The sequence below is a fragment of the Trametes versicolor genome (assembly GCF_000271585.1).
Source record: "Trametes versicolor FP-101664 SS1 unplaced genomic scaffold TRAVEscaffold_4, whole genome shotgun sequence".
Lineage (NCBI taxonomy): Eukaryota > Fungi > Basidiomycota > Agaricomycetes > Polyporales > Polyporaceae > Trametes > Trametes versicolor.
Genome location: NW_007360324.1, coordinates 2,910,776 through 2,930,570, shown reverse-complemented (window position 1 = coordinate 2,930,570; position 19,795 = coordinate 2,910,776). Strand labels below are relative to the sequence as shown.

The 19,795-nt window shown below is 47.9% G+C and overlaps 5 protein-coding genes across 5 annotated transcripts; 2 read left to right on the top strand and 3 right to left on the bottom strand.

The window, feature by feature from the left end:
- Positions 1–349: 349 nt before the first annotated feature.
- Positions 350–2,249, top strand: TRAVEDRAFT_46218 (uncharacterized protein; the record flags this gene model as incomplete). The annotated part of the gene is made up of 3 exons (XM_008038189.1): positions 350–360; positions 421–1,254; positions 2,153–2,249. The coding sequence occupies 3 exons, from the start codon at positions 350–352 to the stop codon at positions 2,247–2,249; spliced, it is 942 nt and encodes a 313-aa protein (XP_008036380.1).
- Positions 2,250–6,405: 4,156 nt separating this feature from the next.
- TRAVEDRAFT_19499 (uncharacterized protein) lies at positions 6,406–6,823 on the top strand (the record flags this gene model as incomplete). Its single annotated transcript, XM_008037844.1, has 2 exons — positions 6,406–6,525; positions 6,590–6,823. The coding sequence occupies 2 exons, from the start codon at positions 6,406–6,408 to the stop codon at positions 6,821–6,823; spliced, it is 354 nt and encodes a 117-aa protein (XP_008036035.1).
- Positions 6,824–8,442: 1,619 nt separating this feature from the next.
- TRAVEDRAFT_46216 (uncharacterized protein) lies at positions 8,443–11,993 on the bottom strand (the record flags this gene model as incomplete). Its single annotated transcript, XM_008038188.1, has 14 exons — positions 8,443–8,781; positions 8,838–8,916; positions 8,967–9,123; positions 9,176–9,300; positions 9,355–9,482; positions 9,557–10,185; positions 10,237–10,371; positions 10,422–10,528; positions 10,597–10,734; positions 10,790–10,845; positions 10,906–11,406; positions 11,460–11,740; positions 11,792–11,918; positions 11,967–11,993. 14 exons carry the CDS (start codon positions 11,991–11,993, stop codon positions 8,443–8,445), a joined length of 2,829 nt encoding a protein of 942 aa, XP_008036379.1.
- Positions 11,994–12,791: 798 nt separating this feature from the next.
- TRAVEDRAFT_19497 (uncharacterized protein) lies at positions 12,792–16,236 on the bottom strand (the record flags this gene model as incomplete). Its single annotated transcript, XM_008037843.1, has 11 exons — positions 12,792–13,103; positions 13,158–13,242; positions 13,297–13,516; positions 13,568–14,449; positions 14,502–14,636; positions 14,687–14,796; positions 14,908–14,994; positions 15,049–15,089; positions 15,151–15,618; positions 15,676–15,986; positions 16,038–16,236. 11 exons carry the CDS (start codon positions 16,234–16,236, stop codon positions 12,792–12,794), a joined length of 2,850 nt encoding a protein of 949 aa, XP_008036034.1.
- A 1,277-nt stretch (positions 16,237–17,513) lies between these two features.
- Positions 17,514–17,952, bottom strand: TRAVEDRAFT_119200 (uncharacterized protein; the record flags this gene model as incomplete). The annotated part of the gene is made up of 2 exons (XM_008038883.1): positions 17,514–17,585; positions 17,641–17,952. The coding sequence occupies 2 exons, from the start codon at positions 17,950–17,952 to the stop codon at positions 17,514–17,516; spliced, it is 384 nt and encodes a 127-aa protein (XP_008037074.1).
- Between the last annotated feature and the right edge of the window lie 1,843 nt (positions 17,953–19,795).

Here is a 19,795-nt window from a genome sequence, read left to right as displayed (position 1 = left end):
TCAGAGAACTCATCCCGGACATTTGATCTCGAACCCTTTTCTATCCTTTCCTTTCTTGACGTATATATTCAGCCTGCACGATAATTCATTGTAGAGCTGCACGCACTTGTTGTGTATACGACTACCCAGCATGTATTGGCAGAGCTGTCAGCCCTCAATAACATGATGACATATCCATTCAGAAGACTATTCATCTTTACATACTCATGGCGCGTATCGAATACTGCGGTGCATTATTTTATGCTCACACGTTCATCCTGAGCTTTTATGTCCGGCAGCTCTCAAATAGCATGGTGGTCGTGTCCACTGACATCCCTAGCGGCTGTTTTCAACCCCTGCTGCATATTCAATGCTCCTACGGTTAGTGGCCGTCAACCATGTTTTGCTGTGTTATACCGAGTTCTGATTATTGTCCCCTAGACTTGCACCTGAGTTCGTCCGTGCCATCATGGATGAGTGCGACATCACGTCTATTCTGTCCTTGCGGCGCACGAGTGCTGCCCTTCACCACCATGCCACCGCGATCTTTATGGTCGACCGCCGAAAACTCCTTCTGCGTTACACAAACAATCCTGACCGACTGTGGGGACACCTCGATGAGACAAGAGCAGTAGTAGGCGGCTTTGCTGCCCTTCGGTTCATGCTGCGCATCCCCCACGTGCATTCCGATCCTTTGGACATCTACGTTTCTCGGATGGAAGGCGCTCGTCTGGTCCAGATCTTGGAGGAGGATGAAACACTGGATTACGATGTGCAGGCGGTCCGAGACCACAAAGACGACGCGGTAATCCTGGACCGTGGTGTCGCTCGCACTACTACGTTCGCCTCGCCGTCCGGCGGCGTCATCAACGTTCACACCTCCTTATCCATTTCCTCCGTGGATCCCATTGCAATGACGGGTATCAGCGCTCTCATCAATTGGGTATCCCCCTTCGCTTTCGCGTGTGGCTACCCCATGCTCACGCTTCGACGTCTCTCGCTAGGCGGAGCGCCTCAACAAGCGGACGTACGCGTCTATACTCTGTATCACCAACTGTACCTCATGGGGTTCCAAATCGCTTCTGAGCCTAGTGCTTGGCCCGAGTATGCTGCTTTCGTGACGACGCAACCCATCTACTTCCATCACACTTGCCTACGACACCACTACGTCTGTCCCGGCCAAGGCCGATTCTTCGGCGATGTCGGGTCCATGGTCACCGTCTTCGACCTTATACATACCGATCACCAGGAGCTGAAGCGAAACCACCGGCACCCGTACGCTATTGGCGTGGTGTGGCGTCTTGCCTCTTCTTGGAGACCTTGCACGGCGCATTGCTCAATGTATGATGACTTAATACCGGAAGGACTAATATCTTTACCTCTTATTATAGTTGAGAGCAATCGTCTCGGTTATCGTTGTACGTATACTCCGTGATATTATCTCTCATTACCGTTCGCGTATTTCCCCATGCTATCGTTTTCATCTAACCTTTCTGACTCTGATTATTTCGTACGTTGTTTCTCTTTATAGTCAAATAAAACGCGGTTCCGCTGTCAGGGTCATATCCACGGCTGGCATTGATATGTTCATTACAAAATATCAGAACGACAGTATATGTGTTCAAATTGATGTTCATTACGCATATATTATGTTTACGCACGCTTTCTGATCATCACATTGCTGGTAGAGCATAAAAGAGAGTGCTTCATACCTTCTCAGGGTCATCCTCCCATGAATGTTTCTCAGCTTACTATGTCTGCGCCAGCGGTGGCATTCGTGGTGCCGGTGCGGGTTCCCTTTGACGTTCCCTCCAATGTCGCGGGCACGGTGCGTCTTCGATAAATAGTACGACATCTTTGCTGATGACCGATGAAGGCACCTTCAACAATGTCGCATATTGTGCTGCTCTGCATAGACGAAACCGACTTCGACAACATATCTCTGACAAGCGAATATATCACGGTCCCTTCGCCGTCAGACATCGTCATATATCGGGCATGCGCAGTACGAGTCGGTTATCATCGCCGAGTGGATACCAAAGCCGGAAGACAAACTGTCAAGGTCAAAATTCAAGTACTGGACAGCGGTGATGGACATGGGGTATGCGCGATATCCGCATGGTCTTCTCGTCCTCGGCGCTGATTTCGAACGTCAGTACTCACTCCGCGCTAGAGTGTCCTTAACCCTGGGAGAACAGCCGCCTTCTGTCGACGTCAGCTGGTCCGCTCACGTACTGGCGTCTGTCGGCGTCGGCCCAGATGCGAATTGATAATGTCAGTCAAATAGGCTCTTTCTATTCGGTACCGCTTCCCTTACTCGCCGCGTGCTTCTCAGCTGTCTAGCACACGCTTCATTCCCGTAATTTCAGCTTTTCATGTGGACGTAGTCCGGTTCTGTGATTGAATTGCGAGTAGGGTTCATTCTGCGATGCGTATCGAAGTGCATATCGATGGTAATTCTAAGGAGCGCAATCTACGTTGCTATTTAGTAAATTAAATGCAAATCAGTACAGGACAAATTCTGTGGTTCGCTTCTGCGCTTGGATTTAATCATGTAGTGCAGCATTGTACATGACAACCAACAAAGTCATTACGTTCATATATAAAATATGCCATACATCGCGGCAAAATGCACGATATATAGCGGAAAAGCTTTGGCGTTACTATGTTGGCGAGCTTTTTCCTTACGCTAAATGTTGCGTGAATTTTGACAACAGGCTCTTGCTTTTGGATCTCTGACTACGCTCTGTGAGTAAGACGTATGTGCCAACGCTACTTCGTTGCATTATCTGATAACTTGCCTACTAATGGTGGATGTGGTCGTCGCGTTATTCGTACTCATGATATCTACGCTCGTGCCGTGCTACCCCGTTTTTATGTATAATTGAAGTGATGTACTTCTACGTGACTGTTAACTGGCGTTCTACAGTTTTAAGAGGTGTGTCATCTTACGGAGATATGGATTCAAACTCTCCATCTCTCGCGGACAAACGTGTTGTTGCATACGAGAAGTTGTTAATTATCATAGCATGTTTGATGTGGTTTGTGTTTCATTCCGATGACTGTTCGTTTGGTATGCTATGCTTGCTGGCTGCAGATAATTATTCATGTAAATGAGGCGGTGACAAACATTGTGTATCGTCGTCAGTAATATCGGCGCATCTTTTTATTCGTATCCGTCCACTGATTATGTCCATAGGTATCGTTACCGCTTTCACACATATTAATCGTGTCGACAACAGCTGGCAAATTCCATTGGACTTGCCAATTCAGACAATCTGTCCAGAACAACCTGCCTTTCCGGGTTTTATTGCAGTCTAGAATGAATCTATTCACTGTAGACGCCATTACCTCACGACACCGTGCAGGTGGAATACATGGAACACGAAGCCTCATCTTCTTTCAATTTCCGGTGCAGCATACGATCCACATCTTCAGCATGTATGCGGTGTGATGCTCTCACGGCGTTTATACTTTGTCAATGGACTCTACTATTAATTACTCTTTCTCTGACAAGTAATTCAATCCGGCTCTCAATTGTTGGTACAGATTCCATCTTCGAACGCGAGCCCAGTCTACGCTCATCATTTTCAGGCAGTCCATTCTATCGTCATGGAAGATTTGAGTAATGTTTTATCCAGCTCCGGTCCATTAGTATCTCCGTTTGTATGTCACATTATATCATGGATGCATGGCGAGTGCGTGGCAGCACATATACATATATGTGAGCAACTCACCTGTAGAGTTGTCACCACACCTCCGTTTTTATACTCTCTTGTGATGCTCAGCTAATGACTGCGAACGTAAGTTTTTTTTTGCGTCGAACCTCCTTATAAGCCTACTCATGCTATTGATATCAGACACGATCCGTCATCGGCTATCGTTTCCCAATGGAGGGAAGACCGCAACGTTTCTCAATTCCTATCCAACACTTCTACATCGACGCCGGGTTTGAATTTCCAATCCTAAATGGCGTATTCGAAGTTACATCGCGGGTTAGGCGTGATGAGATCGAAATCTCTCGACGCGGTACTCGAATCCGATTCCACGTATTCAGCACAACGGCATGCTACAGCAGCGGCGCCAATTTTGGTCTACGCTCATTGGAAGGGGGTCCGAGCTGGCGTGGAGAGATTGTAGTAATTCGCCGAGCAAAGTATAAGCAAGCGTTTGTCAACTTCCGTCGTGGCGATGATAAGCGCGCAGTCAAAGCAGCATTTTAGTAAGCCTTCACCCTTATATTCGTGCGCTAAGCCTGACACAAATTACAATGAATAGCGTCATTCGGAAACTGAAACGGCAATCCGACAAAGAGTGGCATGAAGATTGAGCCGGTAATTGTTCCCAATAGCGCGTTATCCTCACTGCACTCAATTTTGACACACTATCAGCAGGGTACATGACTTTTTTATCCTTTGTAATATGTGAAGCACCTTTATGTACATTAACGAGAGAAAGTTCGCCATTAGCGTTCACTTGACCCCTTAATGTGCCGGTGACCGGTAAAGCATGGCCATACATTGCATAATCTTGTCGTCCGAGTATATAATAAGCCTTCTCGCCACTGTGGGCACGCCGAACCGTGATCTCCTCTTCTCTACATCCATTCACTAGCTTTATCACCTCTTCATACTTATGTCAGATATACAAACATTACTTGATCTTCCTATTTATATTCAACGGCTGGCGGAGCCGACCGATCCATTGCATATGGTATGTTGCACTCAATTACGTTGCGTATGTTACTGATAAGCTGTATCCGCATAGCGATACATGTTGTTGTGCATCACCATGAAGGTCCATGATGGCAGCTTCGTTTTCGTTCACTTCAACTGGCACCAAATGAAGACGGTTGTACCATGCCTACCAGAGCACCAGTATTGTGCAGCGGACGTTCCTCTGCGGCCGAATACGGAGACGTACATTCCGTCCGATCCGTTCGCGAAGCCTTCCTTCATATTCTATACTTACAAACCACCTACTTCTACCAGCGTGGTATGTTGGCACACATTACAATCAAATGCGGCATTATATAATGTTACTTTTCAATAGGTATACATCGCTCTTTCCATATGTCTCTGGGACAACTGCAACACGGTCGTCGTTGCTTCGGAGGTGTCAATAAAGCCTATGCGACACAATCATTCGTTGCCGGCTCTCGCTATCTACCCCGAGGAAGAGCCGACACATTCTGATGAAGAAAGCCCATCGCAAGAGCAATTCTGAATCATCGCCTCCATGTCTGTATGTATAATACGCATTTTTCTTTACATTTAGAAAGATACTGATGCATTTTATTGTTCTAGTTATTCGCATCGTATCCATCTCATATGCAGTGTGCCATGTACCACTTGAAATCATAATCGCATGAATAGCATGACTCAGATGAATAGTTGCGAATGTTAAGGATTGACATCGATATAAAGTGTGTAGCGCGATTATGAAGGGTATCTGCCATTGATGCATATCATGCGAACTTGAAGTCATTTCTTATTATATGATACCCTGTGATATATTGCATCACTTTTCATCACTGATATCACGATGAACTGTCGGCATATAATAATGAGGTTACACAGAACTGAATGTCGTACTTATTATCATTATAATTATAATCCGAGTTTATTATCCGCTGGAGGGCGACGCCCTATGTCAGATAGTACGTACTAGTGAGAGTAGTGCGGTGGGAGGTGCTCGAGACGTCGTACTTATTAAATAGTAATCCTTGCTCTAAACGATTCATACATTATTGGTGAAGTCGTTTGCACACCTTGGGTCTGCTTCTGCCGACTTTTAACAAATTACGAACGTTATGTAGCTTGTACTACACGCAGCAGAAGGTGTTTATCATATTATCACCAAATAGGCGACAGGCAGCCGTTGGTTAACAATGGAAATGACGATTGGTACATTCGCACCACTTACAAAAGCAACACAGGACAGCTGAGCAAAGTCAAATATCGACATCAAAGTTAGATCATTATTGAAACGGCGAACATAAATAGTATCATCGAGCGCAGACGTTATGATAACACATGGGAACATTTATTTCCGTACAGATTCAACGCTCCTGGATTAAGAAAGTAACATTCACGCTCTATATCTTCAACCCATGATCAAGTTGTAGGTTCACAGCGCTAATACGCAGACCACATGATAATCTTGGACCTATTTTGGTGCTTTATAAGTGGAGTATTGTGTTCTCACGCGCATCATTTTGCACATTAGACTTTTTCATAATCAGTCTACTTTGATTCTGTAGTGGCATGATGTGTATTATTTGTCCCTTGCCTTGCATCATACAAAAAAAAACTTCAACCGTGATCAATTTGCCATCTCATCTCATCCGTACGCTCCATCAATCGCCCCCCATAAACTTGTTCGACTCAGGCCTTCATCCACATTGCACCACGCTCGTATCTTTCCATGGCTATCTTCAGCAGACCCGAGGCCCCCGCTACCGAAGAGCACGGGGTTGATCATCCCGGCACTGCTTCATCCCAGTCTGCACTTGACGGTGATATATTGGAACTTCGTGCACGACCCGTGAGTATGAGCAACTTATGTCCTCTTCCGTATTGCCGTCATACGCTAACAACATGTTATATAGCTCACATTGCAGATCACAATCAACATTGGCGACATCCCTTTGCCCGCTGTCACGGTTACCGCCACACAGCAACGGCGGTACGTACGCGGGGAAGAAGACATTCGAGCGACGTGGGACACGTACCTCGCAAACATTCAAGACGCTCTCACACGCCAGATGGAGATCATGGTCAGAAACATGATGTCGGAGGCAGCGGAGGTGCAGCGTCATTACCGCACTGAGCGTATTAACTAAGGTGCGTTCAATTCTCTGTTGTCGTCGACGAACGCTCAGATATGATAAACTGCAGATTGTTTCTGTATACGCGTGTTTCATATGCGGATGTATTGCTCAGTAATGTCTTTGTCTGGTTGTATCGCAAATGAAGTTATATCTTTCCGTCATGTGCTATCGTTTATAAGTGTGAGACTTAGTGGGGTTCAATAAAATTGCTCGCAGTCGCTGGGAGCACACCACTACAAATATCAGCACATAAACCGTTCAGAAAGAAATTATGTGCAGGTTTGGAGTTGAAGAATACCAGTACAACATATTATGCATACTATGGTCGGCGAACAAATGAGTGTGTCGGTAGAATTCAGGATATCTGGTTTTAAAAAGTACAATCTAATAAAATCTATCAGAAGCTGTGTCTTAACGTAGCTACGTATGATGTGTTCTTCACCCACTGGCATGCACTAATAACATCTTTGATATCAGATAAGAAGGTAGGACCGACTGATCGATCGAATTCCCTTCGCAGTAGACATATAATACAGCGAGGACACGCTCCAATACGTTCAGATACGTTCTAGAGACCTGTTACATTACATGTAGCGTTGATCGGTACTTTCAAAGTTGGACTGGTTAACAGGTTTTGATGCACCTTGTTCATTTGTTTGTAATCGAGACTGCAATGAAGGCGTCTGCCGGTTATTGGGCAATGGATGACGGATAATTTAAAACGCATGTCATGATCACCGCGCAGACAACTTGCGAGTATCGTCTAACTAAACAAAGGAGAGTCTCAGGGATCGTGGGTGCTAGCGAAGGCACTGGAATTATTTGGCATAGCGTTGTGGGTAATACTGCTACTAATACATGGCGCGGAACTGAAAGTCTTGTCCCGGTATGATTAACGGAACTGTCAGAAAATCTTCGGGCAGGATAGGGTCGCATAAAGAACGTGGTCCATCGCAGGATCGAGAAGTGGTCGACAATCGCTAGGCGATACTGCTTCCGTAAGGAGGTTGGTGTCGTTGCCACATCGCGGTTTAGTCTGCACCGGACAGACGTATTATTATGTAAAAAATGAACAGCCATGAACATTCGCGTCAGCTATGTCCATTTGTTATTCGAGACTTAAGTATAGCAGATTAGTGTCTTTCGTGCGCAAGGCACGTTCTTAAGTGTGCGGAGATTCTTAATACGCGCGGTATAATAAATATTAGTACGCTGTATGAGATTATTACTCAGCGGGTAGTGGACTATTATATGGTACGTATAATAACGAACGTGCAAATTGAACATCATACATCTATTGCGAGAAGCACTAATACATGAGGTGATTCTCCATCAAAAATCACACAGATGTATAGCTGGAAAACGTTGATAATCATTGACGAGGGAATACACAATCGCCATAATATCTGAACACGAGGTGACGTAAAAACGCGGTGTAACAAAACGTGGTGTGATATACTAAAACTGAATATTCGCAATTGACCCTAGATCGTAACCAACAGCAGCTAAGTGCACGCTCACAAGCAGTAGAAGAGTTATCGCGCTGTCATGACCCGGAAACACTAGCTGCAGTTATTGTGAAAACATCAGTCAAATATGCTATGAAACGGATGGCTTCAGTACTCACTCCGTCATATCTTGTCCGTGTTGGCGACAGCTCCATCATCCACACCTGTGCCGTCTACGCGCTTTGCATCAGAGCTTTTCGGAGACACCACTCGCGAAGTCACGCTACTCTCGATGAAGGGCTCGTCTCGGACTTCTACTCGCTGTTGCGCGTCATGCACCGACGGCTGCGGCGTGTCCGTCCTAGACACACTGCTAAGTCGCAGACGTTGTCTCTTGGCAGAGTGCTGATCTTCGTCGTCCTCCGCGTTCTTGCGCTTTGTCACCGATTCGTCAGTGTCAATGGCATTGGTGACCTGCGGTATGCCTCTGGAGATAACCGCGGCGTTGTCCGGGGATGGCTTCTGAATGTACGATATTAGCGAAATATAATATAGACTCTGTGTTAAACTAAACTTACCTGGGTACTCGACGTCGTTGATTCGGAGCTGAATAGAGTCGTTGTGTTGTGCGTTTGGCTTCCAGCATCTGTGGGCTCTCTGAAGGATATTAATTCGATCACATCATCAACTCCTTATGTTCGACATACCTAGTCGCGTTGACGTTGTTAACGTTGTACTCCTCTTCCGGCTGAGGAACATGCGCTCCGTCGCCTGTCTCGTTGATGGCCATGCCCATGAAGGAACTGCCGTAACGTCGCTCGTCCGTGTACACGTTTGACGTAGTTGTCGATCGATCTTGAAGGGCTGTACGTTATCAATATATGTCATCTATTTGTGTTTGTCTAGACAAACGTACCCTCAGAAGAACTAGTCACTCCTTCTGGACCACCGTAATATGACATTTCGCGGTTATAAGAGTCACGCTGGCGAGAGTCCTGGTAGACGTGGTTGCGACCGAATCTCTCCGACTCGCGCTCGTACCTGGGAATTACTTCATAAATGATATACTCACGCGTGCTAAGATATTGAACGTACCTGCGTTGAGCTTGATCGTCATGTTGATAGCTATTGCCGACCTGGTCATCCCATCCGTAGTTGTTGCCAGTGTAGGTGTTTTCGTGACGCGCGTCATCTGAATAACCGCGACCGGGGAAAGGGGTCCACTGAGACGCTTCGAGAGAGAGAACATTGCAACCGTAAGTAACTACAATCTGAATATCGTAATAGCGATGCTCACCGTTATACGCGTCTCGCTCTGGACCACGTTGAGAAGGACCGCGACCGTCCTGCGTGTGATATCCCCAATGCTGACCGTGGTTGGCATGTCCGTGTCGTGCAGGGTTGTCGTATACAAAGCCGCTGTGGTGCTGGGTGTGGCTGCGTGACATACCATACGAGTAGTTATCCTGCGAGAGTCTGTGGTGCGGACCGACATCTTCAGAGACGACGTCTCCGGAATGACCTCTTCGAGCTGCGTTGTTGCCCTGCGTGCCATGCTCAACGGATGGATCTCTAGAGACGTCGTCGCGGTGACTTCCTCCCTGTCGAGGATCTTCTGGTAGTCGGTGACGTCCCTGATGCTTCTGCGCCAAATGATGAAATACGTAAGCATAATTGGAACATCTATAAGCGCGATCGCAATACTCACGATGTTGTCGTCCTGTCTGTTTGGGGTAAACATGAACGCATCATCGGTGAACTGAGCGCGGACGATGTTCGTGTGGAGCTCAACGAGATCGACAATCTGCATTTGTGTTGGATCTTCGATGTTCTTACTGCACCAGGAACGGGGAAGGAGTGTCTGCGGTGCACTTTTCAACAACTGCATGTCGAGCTCCGAGGGAGCATAACCGTTGTAGGCGTATTCTGTTATGTCACATTAGCGACATCCACGTAGCAACCTCAATAACGACGTACGCCACATCTCCTTCAAGTATGCCAACAACACCGCCGCGCTGCTTGTTCTTGTCCAGTCGTCTTTCCACTCCGGAAGTATGGGACGCCCTCCGTTATCGTATTCGAGACGTTCGTCTCGCTTCCGAGGGTAATTTGCTACGGTCTATAATAGGTAAGATGATAAAGCAGCGAGTTTTAAAACTTACGAAGCTCCATTTGTACGAACCGCTCCCATCGAGATCGTTCTTCACGACCCGTCCCTCCTTCAAAAACTTCATATGACGCGTCGTTCACGCTGCTGCCGACAGAGAGCCTATATAACAACATCAAGAAGTTATAAGTATCAAAACTCATCTCCAAATTATATTTTAAACGTCATACTCGTCGAAATGGATGTTGCCGAGTTGGTCACGGTAAGCGTACTTCACGTGCATGATGGTCATCCCTGTGTTGTTGGACTTGATGCCTGGTATATTGACAAGCGCGTTCCGCACAATTCTACTAAGCTTTGGCTGCTGGCTGAAGACATTGGTAAGGTTTCACTCTCAAACAGGATGCATAACGGGAAATGTACCTGAAGCACCGACTATCCACCTCGGTAGGGTCACCAGCATGCATCGCGCTCTGATCCTACGTTGTAATGTTAGCGGTGTTCTAAATATGAACAAACCATACTAAATTTGACAATACCTGAGTATCGTTGAAGTCGTCATTCACGGAAGCGTTAACTTCGTTTCGTTCGACGACGCTGCCGCGATCATCTTCCATGGGCAACGTGCCATCCTTGCAAACGTCGCCGTCGCTCTGCAGGTTGACACTACGTTGCATGTCATTGCGGCGGACGTCGTCGCTATTTTCAGCGATAACGTTGTGAGGGACGCTGTCGTCTTGGACGTCGCTCTGCTGCTGGGCTTCGCGCGTCGTGACGCCGTCCTTGTCGACATACCGGTGGCGCTCTACCTTCCGTTGACGATGGCTTTGCACGTCGCGTCGGCCAGAATCCATGTTCGCGTCCTCGTCACCGTTTGCGTCCGCGTCGTCGTTGGCCGCATCATCGTGCTCGAGCTGGTCTACATTTTCATCCACGTCACTGTCGAGTCCACCATCAGATAGATCAACTTCATCGTCGCTCAACAGTTCGACGCCAGGGAAATCTTGATCCCTATGGTTTTGAAACCAGTTGACGACGGCCTGTGATAGTGCGGTTATAGAAACATACGTTATAATAGCATTAGTTCACTCACGTTCACGATTTGCTGATCATCGTGAGTGTCGAATGAAAAAAGTTCCAGCAATCTCTTGCCTGCAGTCCTCGCATACTGAACACGAAGAGTACCCTCGGGAAGAGCCTTGTAACCGGCATGCCGATATTGTAAGAACTGCAAAGGCTTCTTGTAAGCCGCAGACGTCCATTCCACACGTTTGGCGCGATGTCTGTCTTTACGTGCGACGGAGTTAGACTTGCTCTTGCCCCGCGCTGTCTTTGCTGGCGATTTCGTCGAGCGTTTTGTGCCTGCCGCTTCGCCTGTTTGTCGACATCAAATGAGATAGCAAACATATTTTGATACTTCCTTACTTGAGTTATCGGCTTTACTCTTCGTGCCCTCCGTTTTGATTTTCAACCGTTTCGTACCTCGTCCAGGGGGACCAATACGGATCGTGGTGGAAGGAGAAGCGTTCTCTATCAAATTGACCTTACCATCCTAACACACTCGATCAGCTTTCGAAGCGCATGCAACTTGTTTACTGACCTGTTCGACGCCTGATGCAGATGCCATGACTTCAGAGGACAAGATTTACGGAGTTGCGCTAATACCGGTGAAGACGAGAATCAGAGAGGAAGAGAAAATGAGACGACACTGCCGTTGTGCTTATTAAACGTGTCCGATGACGTAATTACAGCCTTACAAGATTAGATTGAACGAGCGCAATCGTAATCTCTGTAACGCACGTGATATATTGCCTGTTACATGCAGCTGCATCCATTATATGACGATATTATACTAGCATGTTCGTGTTATCTCTTATGAGGAACATCCATGGAACCCATTCTTTCAAGATAACTGTTTGCTTCGTTTTGTCTAAAATGATACGTTGCACTACATATTACCGTCCATATAATAACATAATAACATATCAACACCTAATATCTTTGGACTGGCAATGGTAATTTGATACAGTCGCATCTACAATACGACGCAAGATCCTCCACGTACAATACAACGGTACTTTACGAGAAAAAGTACAGGTTTGTACACTGTCTCTTTCATAGCATATTAAAAGGACTCTTATTATATCACACACGTATCACACAGCTAACGCAGTCGTATGACACGACATATTAAGTCGAGACTACGAATACGATGAATCGATTGATAGTGGCAACTAGACTATACGTAACGACGACATGTACTTTCGACGCAACAAGAAAAATTCAACTTTGGAAAGTCCGATATGAATGATGGCGATTCCATAACCTACGCCCTTCATCACGACGGCGAGATTTACTTTCGCGCAGCATCGTCCTTCGCCTGTGCCAATCGATCTAACCTCTCTGGTGACGCTGTAGTTCCCATTTAGATGTCTGGCGTCTTATCCGCAGCGTTGGCATTCAGATCTCCTATAGCGGGAGATGCAGCGTCTGGCCGATTATCATTAGCAACGCTCCCATTATCAAGGTGTTCGTCCCTACCAATGAGATGCTCTGCGAAAGTGGCGTCTTGAGACGGCGGGATATAAGAACTGTCTGTCTTCCTTACACGCTTCTTCTTGACAACGCGATCTTCATCGTCTTCAGCAGCTTCCTTGCGCTTCCCACCAGACGCCGTGCCTGCGAACAACGTCCCCTCATTTGCTTTGTCGTTCACTGCGGGAGAACTGGCGTTGATCTATAACTCACGTATTAGTCGACAACGTAAAAACAGTTCATAGACCGTTATTACCTGAGACTGCTTATCAGACGCGCCGCATAGTATCCTCGAAGATCCGCCGCCAGCGGTGTCGTAAGAGCCTACAGTCTCCGTTGCGCTAATTGAATGTAAATAAGATTTGAATGTTCATTGATCAAGTGATTACACTTACACTCTATAGTCGCCGGCGATACCAGACACATTCAGTGAAGTTGATGGACGAGTAGTGAGAGAAATCAGCAGTTCTTCCGGTACAGCACTGCGACTGCGGCGAGAACCGTGAGACGGGCCATCTTGCGCAAAGAATTCTTGCTGTATAGCGTTGCCAGGAGACAGTTCGAACAAATGGTCATCAACCGGCCGAGCGTCTTGCACGCGACCTTCATCTGCACCTATAAAATGCGGTGTAAGTTTCGATAGATCATGATCTTTGCCATCCTTACCGTCCTTGACATTGTCGCGTGCGTCGATGCGAACGTCTTCATCGCTGCGCGAGTAGGGCCTTGCACGATCAACATTTGGCTGTGGCGATGCACTTCTGTAGTGTTGCAGAACGTCAATATGGTACGGAAGAATATTGGATGACTTCACAAACGTATAATCGCCCTGCAGTGAACGCGTGTGCGGGTCAAAAAGTTCGCGATCCATAACCGAGCCGAAACCTTCATGCCGTTGGTCGAACACGCGATTTCCCTGCTGCTTTGAACCGTCGTATGACTTCTCTTCGGCAAAGATGTCGTGCTGTGAGCGTCGATCCACTACCTCTGCATCGTGTCTGGAAATGTCAGATGGTGCAGCATCGCTGGGAGTGTCCTTGTATGCGAATTGCGCCCGGAGTTGAACATTGCTCGGATAGTCGTTCGAATCGGTGACATCGGGGAGTCCTGAAGGGATATGGCTCTGTGGCTCCACCGGCGCAACAACCTCACCCCCACGTTGGTAACGCATTGCAGTTTCCTGTTGCGGAAGGCCGTGTGGGACAGAGTCGCTTTGCTGATCATTTGGTGGGGAGTCGTCGCGCACAGATCCTTCGCGAAGCGTAGCGCCAGATGGCTTTGTCGGTCGTTCGAGGACGGAGGAGTTGCTGACTTCACTGGCTGTATCGTCCTCTTGATCTTCATCATCGCTTTCCATGAAATGAAAGGGGTTGTTGGTGTACTGAGCGTCGTACATCGCGCGGTGGAGGGAAACGACTTCCGACATGTTCATTCTTGTCGGATCGCGAATGCCCTTCGAACGCCACGAAGGTGGAAGAAAACGCGCAGGTGCTGCTGCCACGGCTTCGAAATCCAGCTCGCAGGGGGGGTAACCAAGATGGTAGAAGTCTGTCCCGTTCAGTTAGTACGCAAAGTCGCAACCGTATTATAATAGACGTACCCCACAACGCCCTCATGAAGGCCTCTAACACGTTCGCACCGGTGACCCTGGTCCAGTCATCCTCCCACTCCGGCAAAACTGGACAGTTGTCCTCGGTATACAACAATCGGTCATATCGCTTTATTGGGTTGAGCGCTATCCGTGGTGATCAGCAGCTATTGAAGCGGTGCGTATGTTACACTCACGTAATGCTTCATACACAAACTGGCGCCATCGAAGGCGCTCCTCATCGGAGCTGCCACCTCCGAAATGCATGTACGATTGGTCCGCTTTTCTGGTCTGACCTATGCACTGTCTGTCGAAGATAACAAGTGATCAGTGATCGAAACATTGGACTTGAAAACACGATTCGTACTCTTTCGAAACGACTTCGCCCGACTTGTCGCGGTATGCATACTTGACATACATGAGGATCTTGCCGACGCCGTCGGATTTGAAACCGCAAAGACGGGAGAGCCGCTCGTAGATCAGATCGTCAATTCGGGATTGATTCCTGTAGAAGCATGTCAATATTTGCTACGCTCTCGAATGCGCAGGTTTCAGTTACTCAAAACATTGGGCATTCGGTTGGTCCACGTCGTCGTTGATCTATATCAACGTGTTAGTAATATGCATACCATAATTTATCGCCAAAAGTCTATGAAATTACCTCTTGATGCGATGACAAGTCGTTTCCGTTCTGGCTAACGTCGAGATCCATGTTGTCGCCCTCGCCTACCTCGACGACGACGTCGTCATCGGCGTGTACAACGGTGTTGAGCTCTTTACGCTTCTCAACACTGACGTTCTCCCATTTGTCGTAGTTCTGGGTGGGTGCGTTGTCGCTGACGTTCTCGCGGTTGGTGTGGTGGTCGGTGCGTACGATGTCGACTTGGTCATCGTCCTCATTGTCGCTGTTCCCCTCGCCGTTGTTGTCGTGTTTCGCCTCTTTGTCCAAAGAGTGCTCCTCCTGCTCCTCGTCGTCGTCGTCGTCGTCATCGTCATCGTCGTCGTCGTCGTCGTCTTCGTCGTCGTCGTCGTCCTGTCCGGAGTCCGGCAGCTCCTCTTTGTCGATACTGAGTCTGTGTACGCCGTCGAATACTTCATTCTTGCGGTTATGAAACCAATTCGCAACAGCCTGCGATGACATATTAGCATGTGCAATACATCCTGATCCATTAGTTAATACGCTTACCTGCTGCACTTCCTCGTCCGTGCGATCTTCGAAGTCGAACAGTTCCAGGATCCGGCGGGAGACGCGCTTAGCGTACTTGGCACGTTCCCTGCCCTCCGGTAACGCCTTATAGCCAGTGTCGCGGTATTGCAAGAGCTGCCGAGGCTTGTCGTACCCAGGGTTTCTCCATTCGATTCGTTTCGCGCGCTCCTTACCCTTTCGCGAAGTCGCAGTCAACCTGGACTTGGACTTCGACATAGAGATGGACTTGGAGATTCCGCGACGTGCTTTAGCGACTGGCTTCGGGGATTGCTTTGAAGAGGTCGCTTTGTCTACAAAATCAGTAATGAAATGAGATATTGTTGTTGTAATTGACTGCTCACCGGAAGCCTTTGCAGACTTGCTTTCAGGTTTCGCCTCTACTTTACGCGTAGAACCCTTTGAAAGGCCTACAGACGAAGAAGGTACACTGCTTGGTGTTTTACTGTCATCGTTAGTGTCGACTCTCGATTTCGACTTTGCACCGCGCTTCTTAGGCACCACTTCATCAGCGGTGGAAGATGAACGACCGCGTGGAGCCATAGGATGCAGAGTGTCCTAGAGTTAACGTTGAAAGAGGAATACTGAGTGGTGGATGTCAAACACCAAAATGGATCACGCGAGATAAAAACCGACCTCGCTTGATTAGCTGACTGGCGCTAATGCGGCAACGTCAGGACAAATATCTGATTAGATTGACCGGGAGTGCTGCGCTCTGCTGTCCACGTGATTTATGATCCATTTTATACGAAGCCTCGCATTAACTATGGTTGTGTCCCATACCATCGTTTACCCTGCTATTCTATTTTGCGCATTGTTCTATATGTTTCAATCGTTCTATATTGCTTAGATATTGTGCGGATTCGAGCATGCGGTTATCAGTTCATTCGCAGATGGTTAATAAAAAACAAGAATGAGTGTTACTTATTATCTCATCGCACTGCCTGTCACATTACAAACCAAATCTCTAGTGCGCCATCGCAATTTCAACAGCGTTGTGGACCAGTGACAGTATCATTTGCTGTGCTCATAAGTACTATCACGATCCACCAGACTTGATATATCCCTCAGCTGTTGGTATATAATCTCATTTGTATTGGTAATTCGGACTGGCTTTGTTTTTAATACGTGTATATCTCTAGTTTTAATGACACGTTAATATACGTGGAATAACTCATCAAATCGTGTTGTAATTGTGAACGACTTATTATCGTCATGCTATAACGATCTTCGTATGTCAGAACTGCCATAATGCTGATATTGCATCCCAAGAAGTTCTAACGTATTGCATAGGATAAAAGGCTGTACAACTAACACACCTCGAACAGCACATCTTCGTCTGAGCAGAACAAGAGAAAGCCTCTCCCCCACGGCACTCTAAGATGTCTTGGAACATGACGATAATAAAATGTATATCTCGAGATAATTCGAATACGAGTATGTACAATACGATGCTACAGTAATATATGGTACCCTGAACCCTTCCTGGTGTCTCGTACACTCAAAGCCGAGGACCAAATGTATGCACGGTGTTCAGTCTTTGATATGATAACATGTCACAAGCTACATCTACATGAGGCGCAGCGACGCGTAATGAGAATACGCAACGACAAGACGGTCCAACGAGGAACAATAAGACAGACAAAACGTAAAACGCACCCGGATGTGAAAAATGGTGAGGTTGACATCAGGCTCAGATAAGGGAGTACCATACAGCCATCGTTGCAAAGGACATCGACCAAGCATGGCGAGCAGCCGGAGCGGAACTGTCACGATAACTGAACGAAAGTATCACCAGTTCAACAGTCGGGTGGTGGTCATCAGATGTAGGACCACGCCAGATTGACCCGACCGACTTCCTTGATGAACACTTGCGCATGTATGCAGCATACCTAGAGCCCTCATCAGCACTACGCCCAGTACTCACATGCCAGATTATCGACTCACCGTATCAGCCACTTGCCGTTTCTTCCAATGGATATGCAGACTTCCATTTTCCTTCTCGTCCACCTTCTGTATTTGCCCGAAGCTTTCGCACCACCTGATGATGTTCTTCACACGCAGTTCGCGCTCGGCTGTACGGTGCGCTGCGGGTTCATTTAGCTCCAGCGTCGGACCACTGATCACGAGCTTCTTGTGCCGCTGCCTCCCGCGACGTTTAATCAACGCGAAGAATGACTGCGAGTGCTGTGTTGGCACGAGAATGCTCGGTGACGGTGCATCTGGAGAGGGAGGTGGCAATGTTGGCTGCAGCGGCATGAAGTTTGGCGACCTCGGGAGCGGTGGAGTCTGGAGAATGAGTGTCGCAGGTTGGGGGGATGGCAGGATAGAGTCCTCTGAAAACGTTGGATTCGCGGCGATCACGAGCTTCTCTTCGAAACTGTACAATCGTGAATCCGTGGACAAGGAGTCCATGTCCGGCAGGGGGAAGCGCGAAATCCAATCGATCGGGCTGGCGAACGTCGAGTTCACCGAGGCGCCGGCGCTACTTGATGATGACACGGTATGAATGAGTGCACCCTGCGGGAACGCTGGGATGACCCGCCGAGAAGGAGATTGCGCCGTGTGTATGTCGTCTGATGATCTGCCAGGTACATTCACCATAAACAAAGGTGATCTATCACAGTCCGCACGCGGACGGTCCAAGCTCCGGCTCGGCAGGGCGACTCGCTTGGCGGCCTCGGTAGATAGCGATGCTGAGGAAGCATAAGCAGACGCGTGTCCGTTTCGGGAATGTGACGCCAGGGAGTCGAGAAACCACGGAGACTGCAGGCCTGCTTCGGTTTCTTCTTCTGCGGCATGTTCTAATGGCGAACAAGACACGCCTTTTCCAAGGCAGAAAACTCCGTATTCGGTGCTCGGTATCGTGTCGCTGATCGGCGAGGAGACCGGTCCTGGGGTCGGAGTCAGCGATGGAGATGGTTCGGTCGCAAGCTCAGCTAGATTGCGCAAGTGGGGTGCTGAGTGTGTTGTTGTGATCGATCGCAGTGTAGGTCTCTGTTTCTCCGGCGGATTGAAGTCGATTGCAGGAGATGTGATTCCGAATTCATCGGCCATCCGTGGGAGCACGGCGCTGCGGCTTCGGCGACGTTCAGTGTAGTCGGACCATGTCCAAGGATGAAGACCTTCATCTGCAACGTAAACCGCGCACCTCTTCCCTATCTCCGTCTCCCGCTCTTCCAGCATCGAAAGCGTGGACGAGATCGAGTGGAGCGTTGCACGACGTCGGGTATTGAGACACTCCGGCTGCGAATGTGACGGTGACACCGTATCCAACCGCGCAAAGAGGTGAGACATTTGAGACATTGACGGGCTGGAGAAAAGTGCTTTTCCCTTGCTCTCGGAGACGATACCGGACGACGAAGACGATATTGGAGACACAGAATGGTCGGGGCAATGCACCGGTGTCGGTAGTGATACCAGAGGCAGGCTGAGCTGCGTATGTGATTTCTGTGATAAGACACGTAAAAGCTGTAAATATGCCGTGAGCACACTCAATCATGTTAGACCGATTTTACGGACCGCAACTCGAGATGATGAGAGCCTGTAGCGAAACATGCGCTGATAGTTGGTACTCAATCTCTCGCTACGAACATCACTCTAAACGATATATCGAGATGATAAAACATAAATGTGATGCGCTGTTCCCTTATATGCCATGGGCGAAAACATATTCGCGATATATTACGACGGAAATCGTACAATGTCTACTTACTTTGTGATGATCACCGTGCATTGGCACTGTCGGACTTTGCGTACACATGCGAGGGTTCGGTAGCACGGAAGAAGGAGCGGCAAAAAATGTCGGGTCATACGCGTGTGGCAGACACGCATCTATGTATTCTTCTTCAACTGCGTGCACAGTAAATTAGAAATTCTTTCAGGACAAACAACAATGATGCACTTACCGTCGAAGCTGTTCGAGTTGCCTATAACAACATCGTCGGTTTCTTGTACTTCCCAGTTGCGTTCTGCCAGTATCCCTTGGTCTGTGTCATTGTTGAGGTATGCCAATTTCTCCGAATGCGGCCCGACGTGGTCATGGTCATCTCTACAAGAACATTTGTGGGCCTCGCACACGAGATACTCCAGCAGCTGCGTT